The sequence below is a fragment of the Neodiprion lecontei genome, chromosome 6, assembly GCF_021901455.1.
Source record: "Neodiprion lecontei isolate iyNeoLeco1 chromosome 6, iyNeoLeco1.1, whole genome shotgun sequence".
In the NCBI taxonomy this organism is placed as follows: Eukaryota; Metazoa; Arthropoda; class Insecta; order Hymenoptera; family Diprionidae; genus Neodiprion; species Neodiprion lecontei.
In genome coordinates, this window is record NC_060265.1 from 28136882 (window position 1) to 28163892 (window position 27011).

A 27011-nucleotide genomic window follows, 5' to 3' on the forward strand; every position below is an offset into this window, starting at 1 on the left:
ATCCTATTCATTTTGCAAATATTTTTGCATTGCTGATCGAATATCTATCATTGCTTTGAAGTTTGGATGGTTTGTTATAAAAGATAGAATATTGTTTATCAAGAATCAAGACCTTGTTCCCATCTTATGTTAAATCCGGAATCCCTTTATACTGTCGACAGTATAGCTGCACAGTATTCATTATCAATACTTGTAATTATAGACTCAATTAATCCTGTATTTAGGATAAGGTGGAAACTGTTAATACTCATTCGAATGCTAGACTGCTGTACAATATGCCTTAGAGATTATGAGATTGTTTTTATTTTAACAGTACAACAGGGCCACAGTAAAATATGAAATCTTCAACATTGGTTCAAACGATCCTTACATACATATATAGGAATGAACTCTCCAACTTATTTGTTGAAGCTCGTTAAATTGGTTAACGTATCAGAAGTTTCATCACTTGTCTATAGATTCCTTGGTTTTTGCGAACAATTATCCAGTAGCAAACAAAACGAATATTCAATACACAACTGAAACTTATACTGTAGCTGAATAGAAAGCTCACAATAGAAAACCACTACCTTTTTCTCTGTATAACGATTAGATATTCACCCTGCAAAATACATAGCTGATATTAACTGCAACCATCCACAATAGTGAAATATAGTAGCTATAGACTTTTTGATGATATGAATAGAACTCAATATTAAAGTCGGTGTAATTGAGTGATGACCGATACTTTGTATTTATACCGATTACCTATAACCGTTGTTATACTGTATAGATTTTCATACATCGTTACAAATTGTTTTAACACAGTTTTAAACAGAATCATCACGAGAATTATTTTCAGGTTATTTTTCAGGGTTCATAAATCGCAAATACGAAGTGTTTATAAAATTCAAATTAAACGATATAACATACTCTAAAAATAACGTTGACTCTTTGTCTGAAACACATCTGAACACATGTATTTTGTTTTAAAATTATTAGTAACATATTAAAAGTAGCTGAATTAATCAAACGAATGAATTAAGTATTATTCAAAATGTGAATAATTTTTTTAGTGGCAAGTAATGAAGAAAAGGCTTTTTTAAGATCTTAAATGATGAAAGTATTGGGATATACTTTCTGGGACACAAGCGGCTTGTTCCATGCTTTTAACTAACAAACACAATGGAATGCATGTGACAGACACCCTCTAGGATTCAACTTTCTCTTTTCTACTGATATTTTAATGAATAACTGCAGATATATTTGTACTATAATCATCACTAAATAGAGCTGTTCCGAGAACTGACATTGTTACTAATTTTTAGTAATTGAACTAGAGATTGCTATGCGAAATATCAAGTGTTAAGGTGCATCGGCAGTCTTTGTATACTTAGAAGCTACCAGTACTCAATTATATTATTCATCATTACCGGATTTAAAAAATGCACAAAAATCGTTACCTGATCGTTGATTTGTTGTCTCAAGAAGCATGATTTGGTCTACAAATGGAACACGATTCGCTACCGTCCCTAAAGAAAGTGTACTATTTAATCTAAAAATAACTGCATGACCCGGAAGCTTTAAATTTTTTGGTAAACAAGGCAGCAGCTCTGTATAGTATAATGATAAATCAAATGAACAATCCTGTACTTTCATACACACACATATATATATATATATATATACTATAATTTTTAACCCTGTAGGCACCTTGTAGGTTGCTCGTGAACACCGCTGGAGCTGTACCCTAGCCTTGTAGCTTTGTATCGAAAAAAAATTTACGGTACTTCTTAAATACGTTTGTATTTTTATTATTTGCTATTTCTAGCTTCGTAAATCTTATTAACAGAATCCTTTGTGTGTTTTGGTACAGGTTCCGCCGAGAGAGACATAACACAGATGTTGAAAAAGCGGACAACAAAGAAAATAAGGATGGGGAATCTTTGCATTCCAGAAAAATGTCGTCGAGTGATGAGAACAATGCTAATCGTACACGACCTAGCAAGTGGGGCCGTTTACTAGGCAGTTCTAGTCTAGACTCTAGTAATGAAACAGGCATGAATGATACTTTCAAACGTTCTCTAAGCGCCAGAGATTCAAGACCTAGCTCAAGTGCAAGTACTAATAAAGTTTTCCCAAAGCTAGCTAAGCTAGGGAGTACTGGTGCAACTATCGAGGAAGTCAGTGATACGGAAAATTTGAAAGAATCAACACATGTACAAAATTTAAGTGCAGATTCCAAACAATTAAGTCTCAGAAGACTGGAAAGTTATGACGGAGGTCTGATATCACAACCGCATAATGACAGGGAGATTTTATCTGCTGTTTTAGAAGTTAAGGTTGATTTAAAGTTGGAAGTTCAAAAGGTTAATCAGAGATTAGCAAAGATAGAAGACATGTTACAGACTCTGATGAATCGCGTCTCTGTTAGTAGCACACCAATGACTGTAGTTCCTGCGCATAATCAAAATAATTCTACATCGACTCATTTGCAGAGCGTCAGTTCTGCAACACAAGGAGATAGTACAGAACAAAAGTCTGTAGATTCTAACAAAGAGCAATCGTGCGATCGTTTCAAATTTCAAGAATATACGCAATCGCATTCTGATCGTTCTAAAGAAGTTTCAGATAGACTTATGAGCTGTCCTAGTGAATATAAAGCCCCTAAAGAAGTTAGCAAAGAGTTGTTCGAACGTTTAGCCCAGGCCTCAACCTCTCGGGATGACGTGAATCCTTTGGGACCATTAATTTTGAGAAAACGTAGGAGCAAATCGCGAAATAAAGGTGCAGCTCCTCAAGCCCCTCTAGCTACGCAGCCTGTGAGTCCTACGGATGCGACTGAAACTACACAAATGCTCGAACCTGCTGAAGAATCTGTAACGTCAAGCGCAGAAGCACGAACGGAAAGGTTAGAGCGGACCGAAAGATTAGAACGTAAGCGACCACCACCCAGACCTAGAGAATATTCATGAAAATTCGCTTACCATTCTAAGAAATTATCAGTAAATAGCGAAGTTGCAAAATACATGGTCTAGTTTTTGCGCCGCAAAGTCATCTTCGAATATATTTCGATATTTAATCTCTGACATAGGTTGCTTGTATAATAATAATTGTTTCATAATACCACCAAATTCTAGTTGCATTTCAGATTTTTATACCTTACAATCGCATGAATATTTAATGACGTTTGCGATATCATATGGCACCATTGTAATTTTAGACTTGTATCGGAAGCTAGACTTTCATCACACACATATTGTGTATTAGTTTATCTGTCAAAAAACTTGTACAGTCCAAGCATAACGTTTTTCTGTATCATTTTATATCTTTCATACTCATCGAATTATGTCAGTCGATGAATTTACATCTTACCTGATTATTATGGCTGCATTATTAATTTTGTGGCGCAAAATCAGATCGGCAAAGTTTCTCAATTGGAGAATTATTGTCTTGGAAAAATGAATGTTCAACTTAAGATCTTGTTATTGTAGGAGGGCTTTAGAATATCCGTTTAGACTTAGTAAATTTGCTGCTAAGTTCAACGTAATTAAGACATGATAGTACCGATACGTAAATTATAAAATCCAATAGAATTTGCTAATTGGTTAAAAACAGTTGAACCTCTTTGGTGAAATTTTATTTTTGCTGTAAAAACAACATTATTTCCTCACATACTACAAATTGCTATAGTGAACTTCGATCTTTTTACGTTCATAAATAACTTGGATAACCGAACTGAAGTTGACACGATCAATTATGGAATGATGTTGGTGTTCAAGTTAATTTTTAGTTTGTACAACTTTCTTATACTCATTAACAATACATATTATATTACTTCCATCTAAGTTCTGGATTGATAAACGATGCTTAGGAATCGATGATACATTCAAATCTGTGGACCAAATCGTGCAGGGTTTGCTTTTACTCTGAATCACTGAGATATGATAATCTGCAACTGAAGTGTAGACTCTAAGACATAAGTGTGTGTTGTATAAAAGGATAAATGTAAAGACATCCTACTTACCATCTCAGATAATCATCTCTGATAAGCAATAAAAAGGAAATCTCGAAATCTGAGGCATGCAACCGAATGATAATCAGCGTATTACTTAGCAGCAGTTTTATGAGCATAACTTGATATTCTATAAGTCCGATGTAGGAATTGCCTTTCATTTGATTTTGCTTGCTAAATACATCTTATAAATATGACAATGTAATTATGACAGACATTATGCAAAGTAGCTGAAGCTGCAGAATGTGATATGGAGTAAGGCCACATTTGTGCAATAATAGCTTGCGATGACTTTTTCGGACATCGAAATGTTAAAAATATGGAATAATTTAATTCTTATGATTAATTAAGATATCGAATGAGTAGTTACTCACCTTTGACTTATAATTAAATCGAACAGAAACACCTAAAAATTCGTTAAAAACTTATTTGTATGTATATGTATATGTAAATATACATAAGATATATACAGGTGTATATATAAATAATGCATGTATGTATACATAAAAATAAATTAATAAATAAATTTTATTAGGAAAGTTTATGATACGGTCTACTATAAGATATGAAAAAAAGTTAGGTTTTTACTCGGGATGCCTGAGAAATTTTTAGAAATTTTATATTTGATGCTTAGCGATAGATCTGCCTAAATAACATAATTTAATGAGGAACTAAAGTTAAAAGCTAAGAAAAAACTTGTTATAGCCAGCAAGCGTGAAGCAAACCTGTTTGTCTGGTATTGATCAGTTGATTGAAGTAGTTAAATCTATTGTTGTTATTTAGTGCTAATGAATGGTAATATCAGAGATGTTTTGTTATATTATGTCTCTTGTAAGGAGGTGTGGTAGGTTTGGTATAAAGAATATAAAGCATCCTCCTTGGAACATTTGAACATCCTGCAACTTAACATCATATGTATGTAAATATCATAATTCAAGCTCATGAGTTCACTAATTAGAAAAAAGTAGTTGTAAATACTTTTATTTCTCTGGTAAACCTCTCTGGTATTAACATGCGTTATTAATAGATATTTTCTAATTCTGTGCATTCTGGGTTGATGAAAGAAGTTTATTAATTTTTATATTATTTTCGTATTACCAGGGAACATTTAAGCGAAATGAAAAATGAAACCTGCATACTCGGCACTCCCAGTAGCCAAATATAGCAATACTAGGTATTATATTACAAATATTACAATATAAATATTATGGGTAAATGAATAGTCAAAAGCAGACATTATATGAACGTTTAGCGGCCAATTGCTGTAGCTCTCTACAAACTGGTTTCAAAGTCATAATCCAATTGCCTTTATTGCTAAGCAGCCTGTAATATTTTATTACATTCCTCAACATTGACAAGACATACATATACCTACTATATTTATTAAATCGTAAACTTTGTACCATTCTTGTAAATTGTAATGAAAAGTTGCAGCAAACATTCTGCAATACAAAGTGACATGAATTCTTGTTAGATGTATAATTATTACTCTACAGAGAAGCGTTTTAACATACAACTCTGTAATGTCCAAATACAATTTAATTATAAACAATTTAATGCTTATAATAAATATTTGAACTGTAATAACAACGGACATGCATTGACATGTGTTTAAGAAAGTCATATATTACTCAATTGATAAAAGTCACTTCTGTATTGTATAAAAGAACCAGGTATTTATTATTTTATGTGATAAAACAATTCTGAAATTGTAATTTAAGATCTTATACAGCAATATGTTTGCTATGTAAGATATAAATTAAAATGATGAAACTAAGAAAATATATATATATATATATAATTTGTTGCAAGTTAGCAACTCTGCAGCTATGTGAATATCTAACAAAAGAATGAATTTAAATGATATCCCACAATCAAAGCATAGTACAAATATGTAAGATATCTGTAATCCATTTACGTTCTGAAGTATGACAAATGCAATTATAACAATTAAACCTTGAGGGTCTTATTGTTTAGGAAAAAGCGATTGCTTACTTAAAAAATTTTTCACTTCAAATGATTTCTGTCAATCAACTGTGGAACATGTACTATTTATAATATCATGATTTTTTCACCAAAGACGATGTCGTATATGACACGAACTTACTATTTCCAACATGTTTTCTTTTTTCAACACTTTGAATAATGTTGGTCAACGCTAACAATGCAATAATCTATGCGGAATGTATATGAACATAAAATTCGAACGTTATAAAAAAAATTCCAAAGATCTAATTTCTTAAGTAGAATTAAGTACCTGCATATGTGAGAATATAATTTCGCAAAATTATAGTATATATATATATGCAAACCAAAGAATGTAAATCAGAGTTGAACTTGTTTCTTATTTTTCATTGGTAAAAAGTTGTTAATATGCAACGTGCGTTAAATATATCTACGATATCTTACACACACGTATGATATAAATTGTTGACAATTGAGAGTCTTTAGTCAATTTTTTAGTAATTATTATTAAATCTAAAGCAAGCATGGAATCACGAATATCAATAACTATTGCTAAAATAATGAAAAAAAAAACTTATGAAAAGTATAAGAAATTTAAATGCAGTGCATTTTTATTCTACAATTGGGATCTTCTGATCAATTAACAGAATTCCCACACAAGCCTTTCAATGACAAACGCATACTTGTATATTGAAAATATACTCAAAATGAAAAAAAAAAAAGTTCTCTATCCATTTTCCCTGTACAAATCCTAGTACAGCGCCTGTACATTTACAATCTTTTGGAGATATATGTGTATGCAACAGTTGAAAGTATTGAGGAAGTTATGAATTGGTAGATAATTTAGCGAGGATTTGCAAAATGTATCGTATATTTCATTTCATGTTACAACTCTAATTTTTGTACAACAATAACAAGATTTCGAGGTATCGATGATTTTCCGATTCAATTACTCCTCCGAATTTTAACTCAGTCTGAACTAATTCACATTTAATATCTATTCGTCTCTTTTTTGTAGAACATGAATATAGAAACCTGGATTTTTGATTTGATCTAGTGGCTTGAAGTCACCGTAGATGGTATGCTTTGCAGTATAGTGAAAAGCCTCATTCAGCATATCTCGAAAAATTGAAAGTCTGTGAGGGTAATAAGATAATCTAAACTCACTTATGCGCTCAGAATTATGATCATTAGAAATTTCTCCATCACCTAAATCAATCAAGTAATCTAATGCTACTATAGCTGCTTTTCCGCTCACAAACAATATCGAGGTTTTAATGTCAGTCATATGTGAACTCTGAAACCAAAGGTTTAAGGTATTATAATGAATATTGCAAACTGATATCTTGGTCGAATTCCATCAGTATAAAAAAAAAAGTTATCAGGAACTTACATTATAATATATGCATTTGGATGGAGTGAATCCTGTTGCAATTATATCATCATAGTTTCTGTGATCAATTAGTAACAATCCACCCGGCTTTACACAACGCTCAAAGTTTGCAAGTGCCTGCCTGGAATACAAAATGAATTATTTCAAACGGTTTTCATAGTTGTAAGTATTGTATTTATATATATAATACTGTAAATTCTCAATGACTGAAGAAAGCATATTTAATTTCCAAACATGTAGCTCAAACTTGACGCTCTGATCTCTTTAGAAAATGTTTATTTAAAAATTGTGGAAAGTAATCTTGTTTGTGTACTTTTGTTCCCTTTGATCTCCAAACGAGTCAGGCATGTGGGCAAAACTGTTTCCTAGACAGACAACAGCATCAAACCCTTCTCCAATTAAGTATCTAATGTCATCAGCTAGTGTTAACCAGTTTGCTTCTTCAATAACTGAAAAAAAATTTCTATTTAAAAATTAATTGAGAAGTGTTGAAACTATATTAAAATTTTTTCTCTGTTCAGCTCTATGACTTTACGTACGTGCCAGAGTGATATAATACGTTTCATAAATTTCACAATGACTTCATATTTATGTTATTGCATAACGTTGGACAAGGAGATCACATTTCTCATTTAACTCGCTAAAGCGATAGCCCATTGACCTTTTCCACTTTGGGAAAAATTAGTACCGTATCTGCGAATTATTCTTAGGCATATTTAATCTGTTTAACGTATGTTGCAATTTATTTTGCCACGTTGACTAGCTACCAAGATGAACTAGAGATAGTTATTGAAAATATGTGTACCATTATTTTTATAGCTATCTGCATGCTTTTAAAATTGATTCTTTGCAGTTTAACGTTTAAGTAAGTTTAGAATAACATCTTGAATCATCTGTAAGTGGAGGTCATTCAAAGTTGTATTGATAGCAAAAATTTCTGTACTTGTTTCTTGAAGACAAATGTTACTTACTCCAATTATCAAAAGCTGATTCCTTGCGGCGTGCCCACCTGGCTTTCAGTGCATATTTTAACATTTTGTCCGATGCATCAACACTAACAACTTCAAATCCTTCTTCCAGAAGCATTATTGAATCTATTCCAGTTCCACAGGCAACATCAAGAATTCGCTGACAACCGTTTTGTCTCAACAAACTCACTATAAAGTCCTTGTAATTTTGGGTACGTGACTTTTGGTCACCAATGAAGACTTCCCATACCTTTGCCGCCTTGCCATCAGCGTACTGATCCCTTACACCTTCCGCTGCTGTTCCAAGAGAGCGAGTGCGAAATACGGAGTCTACCATTATCTAGTAAAAATGATCCAACCGCACAACACTCAAAGTTAAAATAAGAAGATATCAATTTTAGACTGGAAAGAAATATTTCAATCTTGAAAACAAATTGTTCTTTCATTGAACTTACTTTGCAATACTCCAAAAATTGAAAATTAAAAAAAAAATATATCATTCACTCATTCATTCTTCTATCAAAATATAGATATCAAAAATGTATACGAACTTCAAAATAATTACAGACAAATGTATGGAACTCGAGCAGGGATAGAAACATCACTTTGAATTGATGATAGTTTGTAACTACTTACAGAAAAATGTATGAAGTTTATCCAGCAGTGGCACTGACTACACTCAGTTGCTCAAAAAAAGCTACCCTTATTTATACTCTACTGCTTATCTTGAATCATATCTGTAGCTACTGTTTACAGTTCAACATGCATTGAACTGATGAGTAGTGAAGAAGTGTATACATGGACATGTAATAAGACAAAAATTCCAACGACAACTAGACTAACTTCGTTTGATGAATTATGGTTGTGTTGTGCTATTACGAGTTATATCTAAAACAAAATAACAAATTACAGTTTTAGTAAAATCGAAAGATTCCGAACCTTATCATATAAATTTAAACTCATGCAGAATTTGTAATACGTGTCATATGATTCTGAAGTCTGATGAAAGTATAGCAGTCTACTTGATAATAACGCTATTAAAATGCATGAAAAGTATTTCTCAATCCAGTGGTAATCAATTTATTGCTTACAATTACTTTATACAACATGTCGAGGACCGTTTAAGCTTAATTCAACACGTTTTATCATCAAATCCAGATGATTCACAAAGTTTAAACGATTTTGAACTATTCTTTTAAACAGAAAAATTGACCTTTCAATTTTTCTTGTTGTCGGTCAAAGTCAGACCTAATAATAACTCCTAGCTTCTGAATTTTCTTCTATATATATATATAGACTTTGACCGACAACAAGAAAAATTGAAAGGTCAAATATATATATATATGTGTGTATATATGTATATGTATATATCATATTTTATTGTGTTCTAGATCATACAGTAGATATTATTAATTTAATCAACTACAGTGCTCAGAGTTGAGGTTAGAAAAGAAGGAATAATAAAAACGTTCAATTATTATAAGGGAAATAATATATTGCTACAATTCAACAATTTCAATAAGTAATTGGCCCTTAATATGCTATAATACTTTCATACGGTTTGCCTGTATTTGAAATCCCTATAATATAAGGCACTTTTTAAACTTCAATAATTATTTGATTACGTCAATTATTATAGGATGCGGACCTTATCATACTTCATGTTACGTCAATTTGCATAAAAACTTTCCTATAAAACTGTGCATGCAAAGTGAACAGGTGATTGGTAGGTGACAATTAAATTTTAATACTTCCAAGGCTTTATAGAAAAATCTCATCCTTTGTTAGAATCTCAGCTTTTTTGGAATGCATTGAAAAATACAATCAGTTATATACTAAGCATTATTTTGCAGCCTACCCTGACAAACTCTAACACTGACAAATCAATTACTTATTTAGATATTCAATGTTCGGTGATTCTAAAACGTGTTAATTTTATTCCAAGCATCAACTTCCATAAGTGGAATGTAATTTTTTTTCTTAATATTAGCATTCATCTAAGATATTAAATTTAATAATTTTTAAAAAGTGCTGGAGCGTAACATATATGTGAGAATGTGTTTTTCTGCAGATTCTTCAATTTATTGCAGGACTCTAGCTTCGATTATATCGGTATACGAACCAGATTTTTTTAATATAAGAGATATATGCAACCACCTTCAACAGGGTGTCCCAACAGTCTTTTTTCAAATTTGTAATAATCTGGTGTAAGTTTAACAGTAATTATAAGTTATAGTTACATTTATAGTTATCATGGAGTTTAACATTTATTATCTATTTAATTACCTTTTTTTCCATGCATTTTGATGATGCATATTCTGTTATAACGCACAATATTTTAAATTAAATATTTACAATTTACTTTTGAATCAACATTATTCATACTTATTAGGCACTTACAAATGGTATGTTGGTTTCTATTTTTTCTACATGCAACGAATATAAGGCTTTTACTATTATAGTATCGTGTATAAAATATTTTCGTTTTTTAAAGCTGCCAGTTACTGACAATATAAGTTGTTATTTAAAATGGGCTTGCTGTGTCTCACAATAACATAAATAACACGGACTGAAAGCTTAGATTTTTATTTACCTAAGCACATGCTTCAATATCTGTGCAAATTGAAGTGTTTGCGAATAAAAATGACACTCGAACTTTTTTTTGTAATGGTTGTAACGTTACACTGTTGTTACTATATCTATCACGATCACTATTATAATTTAATTTTAGCTGCCTCTTAGCAAATTTATTATACATGAGAATGTAAGAAGAGAAAAAAATGAGGACGGTCAGTTAGATGAAGTTAAAAAATGTATCACATGAGAGATAGCAGCCATAGTTACAGCAGAATAATTTTATGTTGTAATAAGATTTACCTAATATTCATGCCTTATTTGGAATATTCGAAACATTTCAATTCTAATATCAGGTGCAAAATAGAAATTACAAGCAAGAGTCAAGCATTTCAACATCGTTATAACGTGTAGCTTGACATTGGTCTTATTACATACATAATGAAACTGAAATTGTTCAGCATTGTCAGAAAATATTGTACAAAAATGATCTTTCCATTCTTATTGAGGTATCTACTTGTGTTAATTCGATTTCTGTTCAATTTCCAACATCTGTAAAATATTACTTTTGCTTTTGAAATGAAAAATTTTCAACTCGTAGATTGTGTGGATACCTCTACAGGATATTTCAACAGGTTGTATGCCTTGCACCACGCATCAGTGGTATCAGAATGCTGGGGCTTTGAGCCTGCCTCAAAAATGGATGTTGAAGTAACTCAGCAGCCGTAGCTCGTTGGGCAGGATCACGTACCAACATTCTTTCAAGGAAACCTTGGAGTCGAGGGCTTACCTGAGAACATAAAATGGATATTTTGATGTGAAACATCTATAGCCGCACGTAAAACAGATTTCTGGCGTGGCGACGCAAGCCGTGGCGACGCGTCGCCACGCTATATGATGGTAGTACGGTGTGGCCGTGCGCAATCGACTGTGCATTGTATACTCCCGGAGTGTATACAGTGTTTTGTTTTTGTTTACTACAGTACACATAACCTGTGTTTTACTTGAAAACAAATTATTCTGATAATAAAATGTCTGACAGTAATGATTTAGAGAGTGAAAGTGATCAGCCTCCTGCAAAAAAAGCAAAATCACCCGATGACACACTATCAAGTCATCAGTAAGTTAATTATATTTTTATAATTAAAGTGTGCATTTATCTGTGCATTAAGCACGCGTATATTTGGTGTGTTTTTTTTTTTTTAATTGATTATTAATTTTAATTAATTTTAATTTTTTTAAATTGATTATTAATTATAATTAATTTTAATTTTACAAAATAATGTCGATGTTTCACATCTGCCAGGCGTCCCGTGACGGCTCATTTTTTTGTAAATTATATTCATCAGCTTACAACTGTTTCAATTTTACCAAAGATTCACAATTTTGCCCTTTTTTTAAACAATCTTTTAGCACTTTGTCTTTATTATTTGCATGGGGAAATAATGCCTACCTTGTGGGAATTTTTTAACTTAGGAGGTGGCATGTCTCTTATTCTTCGCATCGCTTGCAAAGGTGGCTCATTAAAGAATGGCGGCTCTCCATCCACCATCTCTATGATCATGATACCCAGCGACCAGATGTCAACTTCTGGACCATACGGTAACCTATTTATTGAGGAAATATATATATTGCGTTTACATAGAACAAGTAGCTTCAGTTCATGCTGATAATGAGAAATAATTATGTGGAATAATCGGCTATGATAAGTTTTATAATTTTGAAGATTGGGCACAGTAATAATTATAGTGTATCGTACCTCGATATTACTTCAGGACTCATCCAGTAAGGAGTGCCGACCAAGGACTTTCTTTTTGGTAGTTCTTGGGAGACTTGGGCACAAAATCCAAAGTCTGACAATTTTACTCTACCATCCGCGGCAAGTAAGATGGAATCAGATTTAATATCTCTATGAATAACTCCCTGAGAATGTAAATATGCCAAAGGTTTTAGACACTGGGAACAAACAGTGGCTATTTGACTTTCATCCATCCTTGAGTGCGTTACTATATCTGTGAGCGCGCCACCTTCAAGATATTCCATTACAACCCACAATTCATCATTGACCAAAAAGCTATCATACATTTCAACGATATTTGGATGGTGATAATCGCGCATTATCACAACTTCATTGAACAAGAGTTCTCTCCTTTGTTGTTTCCGCAAATCCATTTTTTTCACCGCCACTTGACGGTTAGTACTTTTGTCTGTAGCTATACAAACTGTGCCGGTACTTCCCTCTCCTATTTTCAAGAAGTTTTCCAGATTTTCTCTCGGGTCTCCTCGGCTGACTACCATCTGTAAGGCAGCTCTAAACTGTTCATGCGTTAATCTATGCTCAGCACTTTGCTTGTTTGCATTACTAGCTGATCCAGTGGCCAAATTTCCGGATGACACGGAACTCTTCAAGTTTTGATTCTGATCAGGGGTTGAAGTTGTGACAGGAGTAGCAGACGTCGTTCCAGATTTTGATAAATTATGCATGGACTGGGAGGACTCAATTGGCTTCTGGAAGTGTGTGTGTATATTCTGAGAATTCTCAGGAACCCCGTAAGCTTGAGAATGTTTAGTGAGATTATGAGAGCTCAGCTGACTCAAAGATCTCTGCGAAGCTATGGAGCCAACGGGGGATATCTTTGGTTGAATTTTTTGAACCATAAGTCCGTGAGACATGGTATGATCTCTGGATGCAGGAGAGTCAACGCTTGCAACCTGAGTGTGAAATTTATAATTACTGAAGGATTGATTTGTGCTTTTTGTTACAGGTTATGATATTATTCACAATCAAACATACCTGAATGCTCCCGTTGTATTGACCCATTGATTGACTGCTGTTAGACGGTTGATTAAGTCTTTGGAAATCATGTTCTGAAGGCTGAGGAGTATTTGGATTTGAAGCTGGTAAGTTTGGATTATTCCCAACACCTTGTAAATTTGAAATGGGGCTCAAGTTTTGGAAATTGAGCATTAGGTTCTGACTATTCGAGTTCAAATGAGTCAAATTGGGCGAAGACTGCATATTTGGATTCATGTTTTGAACATTCGGAACGAAATTTGGTAGATTTGGATTTACGTTCTGTGAATTTGAATTCATATTTTGTACGTTAGGATTTAAATTTTGTAAATTAGAAGGCAAGTTTGATGAACTTTGTCTGTAGCCATCTGTATAGGAGTGTGGTTTTCCAAAATTTGAATAAGTTTGAGGTTGAACAGTATTTGTCGTCATTTCCTGCCCCTCAGGGACAGATGGTGGAAGATTCGTATTGTTTCTGTAATCTCTCCTGAGCCTCGGAGGGCTCGATGACCTCAAAGAATTAGATCTTGCAACATTGCTTGTTTTCGGCAAGCCATTTTCGGTGGTTTTGTCACCTGGTATTCTGACCCTAGGATCATTATGACCTCTGACAATTGTTTTCAAGTCTAAAATTTCGGTGGGTGTTATTTCACTCGGATCAACCAGCGGTAAAGGTCGATTAGTCGGATTGTTGCCAACAATCGAAGCCCATTGTAAAGGTAAGCCAACAAATTTACCCTCACGTTTGTCAAAACCTGTGTGAACTCTGTGTTCAAAATTTGTTGGCGTTGAAATTTGTGGCTTTTTCTTCTTCTTTGCAAACATGATGGCAGGGTAGTCGGCTCCTGTGAAAAAATCCTATATTCATATACTTCAATCTCATGACACGAATCAAATCAAATAGGTTTTTCATGCGCGATTAATACTACTTTCTGATATCGATAATTGAGAAATTAAATTTTGTACATCTCGGCTATCTATAGCAACATCTATTTGCTTTTAGAACTTAGCAACGCTTTTTGATATTGGTGTTGGAAATTTGTATAAACCCACATACTTAAATAATGAGAATGTTCGAAAAATTGATATGAAACTTTTCTTCGGTACTTGGCATGGAATAATGAAAAACAACTGAACAAATGAACTTTTGCAACAAGTATGCTAGATGTAATTCTAACAGTTGTTCAACAGGCTCAACTTCAGATTGCTTGCAAATACAAACATGTATCACTGCCTAGCCTGTACCAGACAACAAATAGTGTAATTCCGAACGGTTTCGCAAGAATTCGGTGAATCCGTCAATAACCTGAATACCTTGAAGTCGAATGAAAATATCTTTGAATAAAACAATGTTAAGTGGGTATTGTTAAAATCGGTGAAATCGTGATTTATTATCATTAATGCCTTAGGAAGCCAAGTGACAGCAACGCCTTAAGTGATGGCCTAATTTTAAAAACACATCACGATCGAATCAACCCAAGGAATTCACTATGATACTCACCCGACTTGCATCAAATAAAACTTTCACCGTTTATTTCGAATTATTCAAATAGTTTTTACGCAAAATTTAATCATAAATTTATTGTCTATCCCTTCAGCAGGTTGTTTGCACGGTGGCGCTCCTAGTAGACAAAGCATCAATCCCGCGAGGAATTAAAATGGGGCGCTGTGACGTAGAGCATATGTAAAGCATTAAGTATCTACCTATATCGCATACGAAAGAGGGCCATCCTCATGGGTGTTACTCTGTTAAAAAATGCGTAGCAGCCTTTAAGCTCTGTCTCTACGGTCTCTACAATATCACGTATGGATCAACTACGTGACAGCAGTGATATACTCTCTATTTATCATACTCCGAGACTCACAATGGGCAGCGTATGCGCCGCATACATCGCATACATCGTCACATTGACGGGTATTCTTTACACGTGTTGCGTACGTGCGGTGTTGCGATTCTATGCGTCCCATTGCAGACCGGGCTTTACGCATCCATTGAGAGTTTCGAGCATACGCACGGGGGGCGTTGACTGTTACTGGTGCGGCTACGTCGGCTACGTCGTGTGTTAGACGAAAAGAGGGCGAAACTAACCCTTGATATCGAGCAATCAGTCCTACGGCATTAAATATTTCCTGACAATGAATTTTCGGCACTATACTAATACTTTGTAAGAAAATATACTTCGTGACGCGAGGATGAGTCGCTTAATTTACGCATTTCGTTGATCTGAGCCGGTGGCTGCGACTCGAGCATCACTCGCGTTTGGACAGCGCGCGGGGAGTCACGTGGTCGGACTTGGACTTGTGTCGCGCAATTTAAGTCTGTTCAAACCGTAAGTATTCGAAGTGTGGTGCAGTGAAGTGAAAATAAGAAATTCCTGTTGGTCTGAAAAATTACCAAAGCCTGAGTCAAATAGTCAGCAAGTATCGTGTGGGTATATTTGCAATCTCTATTCTGGATTCAATTCCATCTTGGGATTGGTTTGTTTTTATCAATTAATGAGAGTCGACGACAGCTTATTCAACATATTTTTTAGACAATGTTAGCAAAGTAGTTTCTTGCTAAATGCAATCTAGCAATGCTAAACCTGTGTTGTGCTTGGAGGTTTTTTCTGTCGTATTTTTTTTTTATAAAATTCACAATCACAAAGCCTTTCCCAAAAGTATCGGTTTATAAATCGTGCAATACAGCTATGTATCATGTGATTTCATGAGCACGCTAATTCAAATATAATGTTTCGGCAACCATTTGTAAGAAGACGACTGTAACGTTCACTTTTCGATTTATAAGTGTTTTGAAAAAAATTACACAGGTGAAAACGTGTTTGCCTGTACAAATTTGGTAACTTTTTATTATTACTTTTTTAATACAATCAATCAGGAAGTAGTAACGTTTTACATAATACATTAACATAGATAATTTCACTTTTCCAAGACTTTGTACATACCGATGATCAATGTAATAACAGTTTACTTATGTTGCATATTTTCTTCTATAGTTTCTATTACTTAACTGGAACATAAGTAACGACCATTCGAAATGTGGTCAACAATCATAAAAATGCTTTGTCTATATCCTATACTATAACCTTTTTTAAAATTTCATAGGTAAATGGAATATGTGTTAAAATGTAGTGATATTTTTTTCAAGAAGGCACTAGGAATCGATGCATGTTGTCCACATAATTATATTTATACGTATAGTATATGTCAGTATATGATTTCAAATATATCAATCGTCATATTTACAAAATTGAGTTTATCTATAACTGCAGTAGTCTTGTTGAAAATATCATTAAAATTAATCTTTGTGCTACTTATATTGATTTCTTGTTTCAACATGTGCTTTAATTTCATATTTAATTTCATAGATCACGAATCGTACCATTTCTTTCTCATTATAAAAGTTACGAATGGTGTATTGTAACAAAAAGTTACATTTACATTTTTGACTTACTTAAAATCTACCGTGATAGTTCTCTCCTGGAGTACCAGCATATCACATACTATTGACACGTTGCAGAATTTTTTGCTATACAAATTTTTCATCTAATATGTAGACACGTCAGAGCCCATTCTGCAAAATGTTGAAAGCTGCCCCGAGAGCCCAGCTCAATTCGTGAGAATTAATTTTTTTGTACAACTGTAAATAAAAATAATCATTGGACTGACATGAGTAGTAACTTGTGAATAATGATGAACAGATGAATCAACATTTTTTTAAGCGGAATTATAATGTTCAAAGATTCAATAATAATTTCAAACAAAATGTGCATCGTACATAAAATATGCTGAAAAAATTTTGTACCAACTTACTTGTAATTTAGTTGCTGGTTGTAAATCAAAGCCATCTCGAAGTAAGACATAAATGAATGTCAAGTCCAAGCATATGAATGGTTGGTCGGTATTCGGATAGTCGCAGCTTTCTGTGGCTTGTTTCAAGAAAGTACCAACTGTAACAACTCCGCCAGCAAATGGGTCAATGAGTCCCACCTCCGTGGCTCGATCAAAGTAATACGAGAATGCCATAATTTCTCGGTTCTCTAATCCCAGTGGTTTGTTGACAATCGTGCCAACATAATTCCTGACAATTTGCAAACATTCCGCGAATCTGACAACTGGTCTGTCCTCGTCGACCCCACCAAAGTTTTGGGTCTTTACAACTTTATGGGTTCCATTGAGTGGACCTTTAACTACGTAATTTACTCCGCCGTAACTCCAGTCAGTGGATATTATAGGATTAATACATTCCGAACGTATCTCTACTTTAGATCCTGCAGAAGGGGTGTTTTCCTCTATTTCTAGATTCTGGCCATATGTTAAAATTGCTTTCCTAGCTGCCATAAGCCCCATGCCTAAATAGCTATGAGTATAAATGCTTATATTATTGTTGAAGGCATTGATGGAAAATATATGCTTTTCTTGATCTTTAATATGATTGCTATCAGGTGCAAAAGTTACTTGTGTGGACCCACCACCCAAATCTAATGCTGCTACTGTGTTTTCATGACTTTGTGGCGTTAGACGATCTAGTAAAAAATTGACTGTGAACCAGGAAAATATTCCTTCATCAGTACCGTCCATTATGGATACTGAGTTTTTAGAAGTTAAGAAACCTGAATTTTGAAACACCTTTTCACATTCTTCAAGCAATTTGTTGGCTTTTTCTTTTGGTAATAGCCTTAAACCAGCCGTTGCTTTCATACTTAGGGGAGTATGTTGCCATTCTGATTTTGGTATAACAGTTTTGGCTTTGTTTATTAAAATTTCCAGAGATTCAGCACCTTTTGCTGGATTATCGGCAAAAGAACTCAGCCCTGGTTTTATCTGCTCAAATAATTCATCGTCCAGAATTAAATTTGAATTTATTATCGATTCGTGGAAACTAAAAGCCAGTACACGGCTTCCGGTTGAACCTGCATCGATAATCACCGCGTAAAACGGTTTCTGAAGATTAAGCGAAAACGCTAAACGATCTAAAGCTTTACTGCCCATCCTAACTGGTTTTAATCCCATGGATATCCCTATATAAACCAGAACAGCTATTCCAATTATAATTATCATTATAATGTTAGTCCTATTTGGGCGGTTCATGGTTTTCGTCGCGCGCGGTGCCGTGTAATGATTATTCGAGCTCCCATCTTGTGCTTCCAACTGAAACGACAAAACAATGAAGATTAATTGTGTATAGAGATACATCAACGATTATTCAATGTTAACACTATATTCTGAATACACTAACAATAATCTGCAAATCTAATAGGTAAAACGCAAGCATAAACTGCCGGAGCTTGCTTACAGATAACTGAGGCATTTGTACACACGACTCAGCAATGTTATTTCAGTCAAGTACAAATTAGGTGATTGCATAATCACTTAATTAGAATATGTATATCATAAGAACTTACTGATAACGTTCAATTAAAAGAACAAGTACGAAAATATCTGCCATCCATATTTACTATTTTACGAATCTCATATGATTTTTTTTTTTTTTTTTATGTGATAGCAAAATTGAAATCTACAGAATGCACTTTGTTACGTTTAATCCACATTTCACAAAGCTAAATTATGAATTCAGGAAATTTATGTCCTATCTGATGCATGTAATTTTTTTTTTTTTTTTTTTCGCAAAGATATCAGAGGTTTTGCTGAACTTTTTAGGTTATTAGACATGTTCGCAATCGACAAATACGTTGTTTCACTTATTACTCTTGCATGTAGCAATATTTTCGATAAAAAACCTTGAAATTGCAATCTCGTTTAAAATTCGCAAGCAATCGGAACACGAATTACATACCTGAGATAAGACACAAATAAGGTATCAATGATTTTACGATCCTTTGATAAAGATTTACAATGTTCATTCCACAAACGGTATTATTGTATGCAAATTTGATTGTGTGACACTTACGAGTGTGTATTGCATTTAGTAAAGGCAAAGTCAATGAATATATGTAAAGTAAAGGAACATCGGTACACGCGGTATGCTGGAAACGTCAGGCATCGTTACGTTTACAGTTTCGTCCGTCGAATGCCACGTCACATGATATAGATACCGTAAATGACGGAACGTACTATACATTTAAATATATGAAACTTGTTGTTCGTGGAAATTTTTTATTTTTATTTTTCTCCCCACAACAATCCAATTTGTACGTACCAATGAAATTGATCAAAAAACATACCTTTCTTTTCCTCATTTCCATTGTAGCGGTAAATATGTATTACTATTGTAAGTAAATTTGTTGCAGAGTCCCAATAAGATCGTAAAGTGATCGGTTAACGCGTCAAGACCTTTGACGTTCTCACGCGACGACACGATGTTTTAAGACGAGTATTTACTTGACGAGAGTCGAACAGTTATTCAGGTGAAAATGACCGAATATATAGATAGAGATGCCATGGAACGATAACGTTCAAGGTTTATTTGCATCTGTCTAAAGAGAATCGTAAATTTATTCCCACAAAAACCCGACGCGATTTATAAACGCCAATTGGCATGCAGTTATTGTAACTGCAGGAAATTGACTTTGACAGTCCACCTTAGATAATTTCACCTATATCTAGTATTTGTTATTGGACAATAGAAAGTCGTCTGATCGTGCTGACTGCTTATTCAGCTGTAGCTTATTATGCACTAGCCGCGTATCGTCAGTTCATTTTTCACGAACGTCGTTGCGAATTTGCTGCTTCACCGTTACGCAATACTGCGCGTAATCTTTTCAAATGATAGCGCAATTACATGTACTATCTAGCACGTAGATATGGGATAGAGATCTATTACCATCTATGAGATAGTACGTACAACCGGCGAGCAGTGATCGTGACTTGACAAATTGTATAAACGTGTATATGTTTCGTGTCACAAACACGTGTTACGCGCTGATAAAAAAAGTAAAGGCGATTCGAATATTATCTCTGCATGTTCAAATATTTAAAAATCTTCCCAATAGCGCCACGGACGACGACCATAAATCTTGCGTTAGAAAAAAGTTATACGTATATGATTTCAAAAATAGATTTCGGTTTCTCACGAACGGGGTTTGAAACAAATAGCCGAAGTCGAGATTCTCCGCGACCCAGTGATCATGAGTAGCTAAGCCAACGGCATAGCTGGAATTCTCAATTTGGATGCCCTCGATTATCGCTTATACTATTCCTGGCTGTCGGTGCTTCAGTGATCGTAAATTTTATAATACAGAAATATATATAATAATTTTGAATTAAGAGCTACCGCATACTTTCACGATTTGGAAATGAAACTGAAGGGTAACTAGTTGTTTCGTCTCACATAAATGTTTCAACATCTTCGATGTAGCTGGTGGCTGTATTTCAGGATGATGATTGATCGCGACGAAATTTCAACGCAATCGACGTAGTTTTGACCACAGAAAAGAAGCACTTTGAATCGCCGTAATATTTTACATTTCATAAAATTTTAATTCCGCTGATTTATATTGATATACGCATCTCTGCTATAACCTACAACCGATTACTAAATTCTAGCTGGTCCGAGATCCTCTATGTATTATCGTAAAGAATATTTCAGTGATTACACGAAAAACCGCCTTGAAAAAATCAAGTAAGAAACAAATAATCGAAGTATTGGATATCATAGGAACTATGTGATCAGCTCCGCGTAATCTGTGCGGTTACATTTTTTGTTTGCTTTTACATTGATAAGATTTATGCCTTACACAACAAGTCTGAACCTAACATTACTGTTTGTTGGGGATTTGGCAATGTGCGTAGAGCTGAATACTATATACTAATTGACGGTTAAGTTGACAATTTTGATTTAGGCATTATTGAATTTTTTTTCCACGACAACTTGTACGATTGTTTACATACAAGCAAAGCTTTCATTTGTAATATTGTATTTATTCTCGGGTTACTCAACAATGCAATATACGTAGCTATCGGTTTACTTGTTGGACAGGCGTCTTTAGATGAATAACATTGACGTGTACGTTCTAGATTTTCTTCTCTTCCTTTTTTTTGCTTCAACTATGAACATTGTTAATTTTTTGTTTCAGTATCAGGATCTGATATACGTGTGGATACCGCAAAGAATTGTGGCAAGCTTTAAAAAATTCGCACTTTGCCAGAATCATTCAACCGAAGGAAAGTAATTGTGAAAATGGTACAGCAAAGGGAAGGACCAGGCCTTCTGAAGCAGGCCGCTATTCAAATCGGTGCTGGGGGTTCGGCAGGTTTTGTAGAAGTATGTATAATGCATCCGATGGATCTAGTCAAGACACGCTTTCAGCTACAAGTCAAACCCACTGCCGCAGACCCGACATATTATACTGGGATTGTGGATTGTATGAAAAAAATGTATGTGAGCGAAGGTTTCGGTGCTTATTGGAAGGGAATTATACCCCCCATCATTGTTGAAACACCGAAAAGAGCTGTGAAGGTGAGCAGATGACGCTATTTGTTGCGCTACTTATTTCAGCCTCACACTGATATTTAGATTTGTTGGAAGTAATCATTTATCAAAAACAAATGACTGTTTTTTTTTTCTATTCAGGAATCTACTCGCATGTTTTATAAAAACCCATTCTTTCTCGTAGTTTTTTACCTTCGAGCAGTACAAACAATTCTTCCTGTTTGGGGCGAGCAGTCCGACACCATTAGTAAGTTCCAAATATATTGATACTTGGTTTGCATGTAATACGTTGCTTATTATCCAACTTTAAGCGGTATGTCTGACAATTTCAATCAGGTTCATAGGCTGTGAGAAATTTAATTGTTAACAATGAAACTCTAGGATTTTCATAGTTCTACTTAGCTTTGGATTTCTCTACCTACAGGACCAATGAAAATGGACATGGAAAGAATCTAACATGCTCAAACCCACTAAGATCCCTGAACCTTTCCACTTGAAAAGGTGTCCTGCTTATAAGTATGTTAGTTATCACAGATATGTGATTGTCATCAACTATGACTGTACTTAAATTGCTAATAAAAAGTTCATAAGGTTGGTCGAGGCAGAATTCAAGTCGAGTAATTCATGTTTTAGACATTTTCATGCGCTGGATTTTTTGCCGGGGTTACAGAGGGTGCATTGGTGAACCCTTTCGAAGTTATAAAGGTTCAGTTGCAATCAAATCGTAAGAAAATGAAGGAAAGCCCATCAACCATTTTAGTTACCAAGGAAATAATACGAACCAAAGGCTTGGGTTTAAATGGTCTGTATAAAGGCCTTAGTGCAACCGTTTTGAGGAATGCAGTTTTCAACTCCGTTTACTTTGGATTCTATCATTCTGTCAAAAGCTATATACCACTGAACAATGATCCTTGGCTGGAATTCTTTACAAAGGTGATCGTATAACAGATAATATTCACTTACCGTTTTTGCACTGTTATAGACTAGGCATAGCCATATTGAAAAATAAAATTTTGATGATTGATCTGTTTTTATCAATATAGGTTGGCATAGGGTTTACTTCCGGAACTTTAGCATCGTGTTTAAATATTCCATTCGATGTCGCAAAAAGTCGCATACAAGGACCACAGCCCCAACCAGATAGAGTGAAATACAAAGGAACGTTTAGGACTATTGCCATAGTGTACCGTGAAGAGGGGTCTGTATTTCATTAGTTTATCTTTCATGTAAGGAACTGACAATGCATTTCCCCAACATGTAATAAAATACATGTTCAATATTACAGATTCAGAGCATTGTATAAAGGTTTGCTACCCAAAGTAGTGCGATTGGGACCTGGTGGAGCTATAATGCTTGTGGTCTATGATTACATGCATCACTTCCTCACACACAAATTCGCAAATTAAAAGGAATATTGATGATTATGACCGTAAGAAATCAAAGTTTACCAAAGATTTCCTTTGTATGGATTGGCCACTCAAGCTGCGAGTGACTTGTTATTTTGCCTACGAGAATCATGTAGATTAAATTATTTCTCAGAGTAGTGGATCTGATTCATTTTATTCTACTTGAGCAAGATGATAGATAACTAATTTCTAGACCTGTGATTTAAGTGACGCATTTTCATTAAACATACTGTAACGTAACATTAAATATATCGGCTTTCAATATTTTGAAACTAACGGAGTAAAAAATATTTCACGATGTATATTAAGGATGCAGATAAAGAAACCGTGGATTTGAAGTGTCATTTAATACACATTATATTACAAGTGCTCCATACCATAAAAATTCATTACAACAAGCTTTAGCATAGACACAGATATTACAATTAATTCTATAACAAACCCCCGAGAGCTGTAAAAACGCTTACTTACATTCGTCTCGCAAATATTACATCAAAGGTGTCGTCTTACATGGGGATTACAAAATTTTTCCCAAAAGTTAAGTTGACTACATGTAATTATTCTATACTTGAACGACAGTTCAATTTTGGGAAAATATTAGAAAAGTACGTAAAGTTTGAGATAAAACAAGACGACTCCTTCTGTGCAAATGTTGCTGGACAATTTTACTTCATACTGCAGCAAGCTCCATTTTCACTCAATCGTTGTAGAAGGGTGTAGCTGAAACTCAAATCACCAATCGATGAAAAATATACTGTTGAATATTGATTACCTTTAGCCATTTGGAATTACAATATATTCTCATGTTTATAAAAATTGTAAATGGGCAAGTCTCGTGTTGCCAAGTTTCAAAATTTTATGCAATGATAAAAAAAAAATGTTCTTATCAGCGTTTTATACACATAATATTCAGAATACTGAGCGTTTATGATAATAATAACAATAAGCAATTCTTTTAAAATGAAGTTATCAATGCAGTCGGCACTGTGCAGTGAGAGTACTCAAGAGGCAATGTACGTTAGATTGTTCGGTTTCTCTACAATGTACATTAGGTTTGTATTTTCATGCTTTTCAGATAGCAGAAAGTTAATTAATTTGCATTGTTTTTTTTTCAATACTTGTCAAGTTTTTATAATCTTAAGTATGTTTAGTTTTACATAAGAATCATGTCGATACTCATACTCAACCTGTGGACATGTTGAAATTAATTCAATACTCAATAGGTCCAACCGCAGCTCCGATAATCCAAACTTGTTATGCATGGACTGTAACCAATCCCAAATAATGAATGATGCAAATCGGACACAAAATATCAGACTAGCGAGGCATAGGCCAGTTAAAACCATAACAATTTGTTAGTGTATGGAAATGGTTATGAAAGCATAAAATTGGTAGTGTCAAGTCTTTGCACGTTGAATGAAATTTTTCTGCTTCAAATCTTCAACGAATATATTTCAGTAGTATACTCATCATTTTTCAAGTTTCTTAATAATGCTCAGTTTGAACTGGCAAACAACGCCTCGCTAGAAAATTGCATCGACGCCCACCTTTTAATAATTTCCCCAACAGCCGTGTGAACTCTGCCAAGCCACTGTTCTGCAAAAGTAAACATTTTTTACACTCTCGGAGGAAGATTATAGCGTACAACTAGAATTAATTCTATCCGGTGAAATATAAAGTTAGTTCCGTAAAATTTACTGAAGTATTTACACAAAAACAATATGCCAAACAACAGATTTCTTATGTTACGATGTTGTACTTATATTTTATGATATTAACTCGATACGTTATATTATTTTTTAATGTCAATTGTCTTGTTTTGTTGTTACTGCTTTCTGAACAAGCAATAGCAAAATGCTCAGTAATTAATAATAACATTCTACTTCTAGGTACTGATACAAAATTGAAAACAAAAAAGCATGTAACATATATCAGTCCAACTGATCGGGTCGATATTTTATAGTATGACCTTTCAACTATACATCTTGAAATTGATAGTTTCTTCATATACCCATGGATTTCTCATTGAATTAGAGAAATTTAATATCTGGTTTTCGAACGAATATATCACTTTTGGATATTGGTTTTTAGTTTTGACGATCCAGCAAGCTAGTGAGAATAACTTGTCATGACATATTATTCACTCCGACATCGAGTTCAGACTATTCATATGACAAATAGAGCAAAATTCCAGAGAAACTTTTTTAGAATTCACGTGTAAGCAGATACCAGCGTCTTTAAACTCCTCAAGTATGTTTGAGTCGTCGTACAGATTAGTTAAAGTATCCACATTATTTGAGGTGTTGTTTAAAATTTCATCAAAATTTGTGAAATTATTATAAACATTTCCACTCAAGCTTGACCATCCAGATGCATCTGTATTTGACACATCGACGTCGATTAATTCATCCAAATTACTTAGAGGTGAAGTTAAAGAAGCTTGTTTCTCAAAACCCAGTAAAATATCATCGCCAAATATTGAACCATTACAACTTTCTATGTTTTCATGATTTTCATCCCCGCTTATGTCTCCGTGATTAGACTTAGGAGATACAACTCTTTGAGTCGTAGGAATAGTGTAAGTGTGATCAAGTTCTGAATTTGATAGTACATCATTTGTAGATAATTGTCTTTTTGTAATGCCTTGTAGTAACCGTTGGTTTTTTCCAGGTGTACAATTTGCATTTGCTGCTAATTGTTCCAGAGTCGACTTACTGCCGAGCGACATTTCTCGCCCACTTTTCGAATCTCTATTAATCGACGCTTTGCTTAGTCCTTCGTTCATTGATTGCAACAACGCTGTAATGTTGGTCTTGTTTTTCAAGAGGCATCTGAGATAAGTGACTTCGCCCTTTAATTTCTTTATGTCAATATCCTGTTTCTGTATGACGTTAACCAAACTTTTACTCTTTTGCTGATAAAACGAAAGTTTATTTTCTACCTGTTCCAAGTGTTTCTTCTTCCGTATTCTGTTTTCTCTGGCTGCTTGAGCGTTTTTGTTCATACACGGCCTCTTCGAATGGCTCCGGCCGCCTCTCATCGTCACGTCCAACGAGCTCGACGACCTGTCCGCCTTTTTCAATGTTTTACAATTATCTTCGTCGTAATCGTCAAACTTCTCGTTACTTGAGTACGAATGCTTATACCTCCTGCGCCGGTAATCTTCGTCCGAAGAACTTTCGCTCGCGATATCGTAACGTTTTCCCGACGACATTTTGGTCCGCCCAAAAACTATGTATATTTACTGCGGCCAGGGAATATTTATTCCAGAATATGACAAATAGCTAGAGATTTTTTCTAACAATTCTCCCAAATACTAGTGTAATGTGATTCTCACGTTTAATCGTAATGAAAATGAAATTACTTCTAACTAAATTGACATTTTAACCGGCTTATAATGGAAAAACAGCAGGATCCTACTACGTTCGTAATTGGACAGACATATTTGCTATAATGCTGATCTCTGTTCCAGCAGGCCTGACATTGACCCAATACACCCTATATAATGGAGAAATTTCGTTTTAC

General features: G+C 34.3%; 6 protein-coding genes across 31 annotated transcripts in view; 2 read left to right on the plus strand and 4 right to left on the minus strand.

Moving 5' to 3' along the window:
• LOC107227207 (potassium voltage-gated channel protein eag) overlaps positions 1 to 7072 on the plus strand; it is a 39293-nt gene extending 32221 nt beyond the window's left edge. For all 13 annotated transcript variants that reach the window (XM_046743127.1, XM_046743124.1, XM_046743134.1 and 10 more), the window contains one exon: positions 1856 to 7072. In XM_046743127.1, coding sequence (XP_046599083.1) covers positions 1856 to 2954 — 1099 coding nt within the window. In that variant the 3' untranslated portion in view covers positions 2955 to 7072. The remainder of the gene's footprint in view (positions 1 to 1855) is intronic.
• On the minus strand, positions 6813 to 9093 carry LOC107227225 (glycine N-methyltransferase). 2 transcript variants are annotated; one of them, XM_046743167.1, is made up of 5 exons: positions 8957 to 9093; positions 8324 to 8660; positions 7666 to 7801; positions 7353 to 7473; positions 6813 to 7256 (listed from the first exon to the last, which is right to left on the minus strand). In XM_046743167.1, the coding sequence occupies exons 2-5, from the start codon at positions 8655 to 8657 to the stop codon at positions 6957 to 6959; spliced, it is 891 nt and encodes a 296-aa protein (XP_046599123.1). In that variant the 5' UTR covers positions 8658 to 8660; positions 8957 to 9093; the 3' UTR covers positions 6813 to 6956. The 2 variants fall into 2 exon arrangements, with proteins under 2 accessions (XP_046599123.1, XP_015523799.1); XM_015668313.2 differs by having other exon boundaries at positions 8324 to 8688; positions 8957 to 9016.
• A 296-nt stretch (positions 9094 to 9389) lies between these two features.
• Positions 9390 to 15556, minus strand: LOC107227224 (serine/threonine-protein kinase PAK mbt). Of its 2 annotated transcripts, none has more exons than XM_046743149.1 (5): positions 15393 to 15556; positions 13689 to 14533; positions 12654 to 13606; positions 12348 to 12501; positions 9390 to 11684 (listed from the first exon to the last, which is right to left on the minus strand). In XM_046743149.1, exons 2-5 carry the CDS (start codon positions 14511 to 14513, stop codon positions 11523 to 11525), a joined length of 2094 nt encoding a protein of 697 aa, XP_046599105.1. In that variant the 5' UTR covers positions 14514 to 14533; positions 15393 to 15556; the 3' UTR covers positions 9390 to 11522. The 2 variants fall into 2 exon arrangements, with proteins under 2 accessions (XP_046599105.1, XP_015523798.1); XM_015668312.2 differs by lacking the exon at positions 15393 to 15556 and adding an exon at positions 15190 to 15326.
• Positions 15557 to 15686: 130 nt separating this feature from the next.
• LOC107227213 (mitochondrial 2-oxodicarboxylate carrier) lies at positions 15687 to 26426 on the plus strand. Of its 10 annotated transcripts, none has more exons than XM_046743166.1 (7): positions 20612 to 20957; positions 21725 to 22107; positions 22265 to 22327; positions 22714 to 23013; positions 23124 to 23278; positions 23366 to 23509; positions 26157 to 26426. In XM_046743166.1, the coding sequence occupies exons 2-6, from the start codon at positions 21829 to 21831 to the stop codon at positions 23484 to 23486; spliced, it is 918 nt and encodes a 305-aa protein (XP_046599122.1). In that variant the 5' UTR covers positions 20612 to 20957; positions 21725 to 21828; the 3' UTR covers positions 23487 to 23509; positions 26157 to 26426. The 10 variants fall into 10 exon arrangements, with proteins under 10 accessions (XP_015523782.1, XP_046599119.1, XP_015523783.1 ...); XM_046743162.1 differs by lacking the exon at positions 26157 to 26426 and adding an exon at positions 21025 to 21101 and having other exon boundaries at positions 20613 to 20957; positions 23366 to 23824; XM_046743164.1 differs by lacking the exons at positions 20612 to 20957; positions 26157 to 26426 and adding exons at positions 20979 to 21101; positions 21195 to 21270 and having other exon boundaries at positions 23366 to 23824.
• Positions 16510 to 20336, minus strand: LOC107227212 (ectonucleoside triphosphate diphosphohydrolase 5). Of its 3 annotated transcripts, none has more exons than XM_015668289.2 (3): positions 19874 to 20336; positions 17502 to 18839; positions 16510 to 17328 (listed from the first exon to the last, which is right to left on the minus strand). In XM_015668289.2, exons 1-3 carry the CDS (start codon positions 19892 to 19894, stop codon positions 17251 to 17253), a joined length of 1437 nt encoding a protein of 478 aa, XP_015523775.1. In that variant the 5' UTR covers positions 19895 to 20336; the 3' UTR covers positions 16510 to 17250. The 3 variants fall into 3 exon arrangements, with proteins under 3 accessions (XP_015523775.1, XP_015523777.1, XP_015523778.1); XM_015668291.2 differs by lacking the exon at positions 19874 to 20336 and adding an exon at positions 19600 to 19741; XM_015668292.2 differs by lacking the exon at positions 19874 to 20336 and adding an exon at positions 19486 to 19619.
• On the minus strand, positions 23815 to 26700 carry LOC107227226. The gene is made up of 3 exons (XM_015668315.2): positions 26428 to 26700; positions 25034 to 25082; positions 23815 to 24751 (listed from the first exon to the last, which is right to left on the minus strand). Exons 1-3 carry the CDS (start codon positions 26698 to 26700, stop codon positions 24741 to 24743), a joined length of 333 nt encoding a protein of 110 aa, XP_015523801.1. The 3' UTR covers positions 23815 to 24740.
• Positions 26701 to 27011: the final 311 nt, after the last annotated feature.

Bases quoted from the DNA above. Each gene is read 5' to 3' on its own strand.
- LOC107227225 (XM_046743167.1), bottom strand. From the start codon at position 8,657: ATGGTAGACTCCGTATTTCGCACTCGCTCTCTTGGAACAGCAGCGGAA. The intron at 7,802-8,323 runs GTAAGTAACATT...ATTTTTTTTCAG, and splicing joins ATCAGCTTTTGATAATTGGA to TTATTGAAGAAGCAAACTGG. The intron at 7,474-7,665 runs GTACACAAACAA...TTTGTATTCCAG, and splicing joins GGAGATCAAAGGGAACAAAA to GCAGGCACTTGCAAACTTTG.
- LOC107227224 (XM_046743149.1), bottom strand. From the start codon at position 14,513: ATGTTTGCAAAGAAGAAGAAAAAGCCACAAATTTCAACGCCAACAAAT. The intron at 13,607-13,688 runs GTATGTTTGATT...TTTCACACTCAG, and splicing joins AATACAACGGGAGCATTCAG to GTTGCAAGCGTTGACTCTCC. The intron at 12,502-12,653 runs GTACGATACACT...CTCAATAAATAG, and splicing joins AGTCCTGAAGTAATATCGAG to GTTACCGTATGGTCCAGAAG.
- LOC107227212 (XM_015668289.2), bottom strand. From the start codon at position 19,894: ATGGAAATGAGGAAAAGAAAG. The intron at 18,840-19,873 runs GTATGTTTTTTG...TTGTCGTTTCAG, and splicing joins TGGAAATGAGGAAAAGAAAG to TTGGAAGCACAAGATGGGAG. The intron at 17,329-17,501 runs GTAAGTTGGTAC...TTTTATTTACAG, and splicing joins AACCAGCAACTAAATTACAA to TTGTACAAAAAAATTAATTC.
- LOC107227213 (XM_015668296.2), top strand. From the start codon at position 21,829: ATGGTACAGCAAAGGGAAGGACCAGGCCTTCTGAAGCAGGCCGCTATT. The intron at 23,014-23,123 runs GTGATCGTATAA...TTATCAATATAG, and splicing joins GGCTGGAATTCTTTACAAAG to GTTGGCATAGGGTTTACTTC. The intron at 23,279-23,365 runs GTCTGTATTTCA...TCAATATTACAG, and splicing joins ATAGTGTACCGTGAAGAGGG to ATTCAGAGCATTGTATAAAG.
- LOC107227226 (XM_015668315.2), bottom strand. From the start codon at position 26,700: ATGTCGTCGGGAAAACGTTACGATATCGCGAGCGAAAGTTCTTCGGAC. The intron at 25,083-26,427 runs GTAGAAAATAAA...TTACTTTTGCAG, and splicing joins AGAAGAAACACTTGGAACAG to AACAGTGGCTTGGCAGAGTT.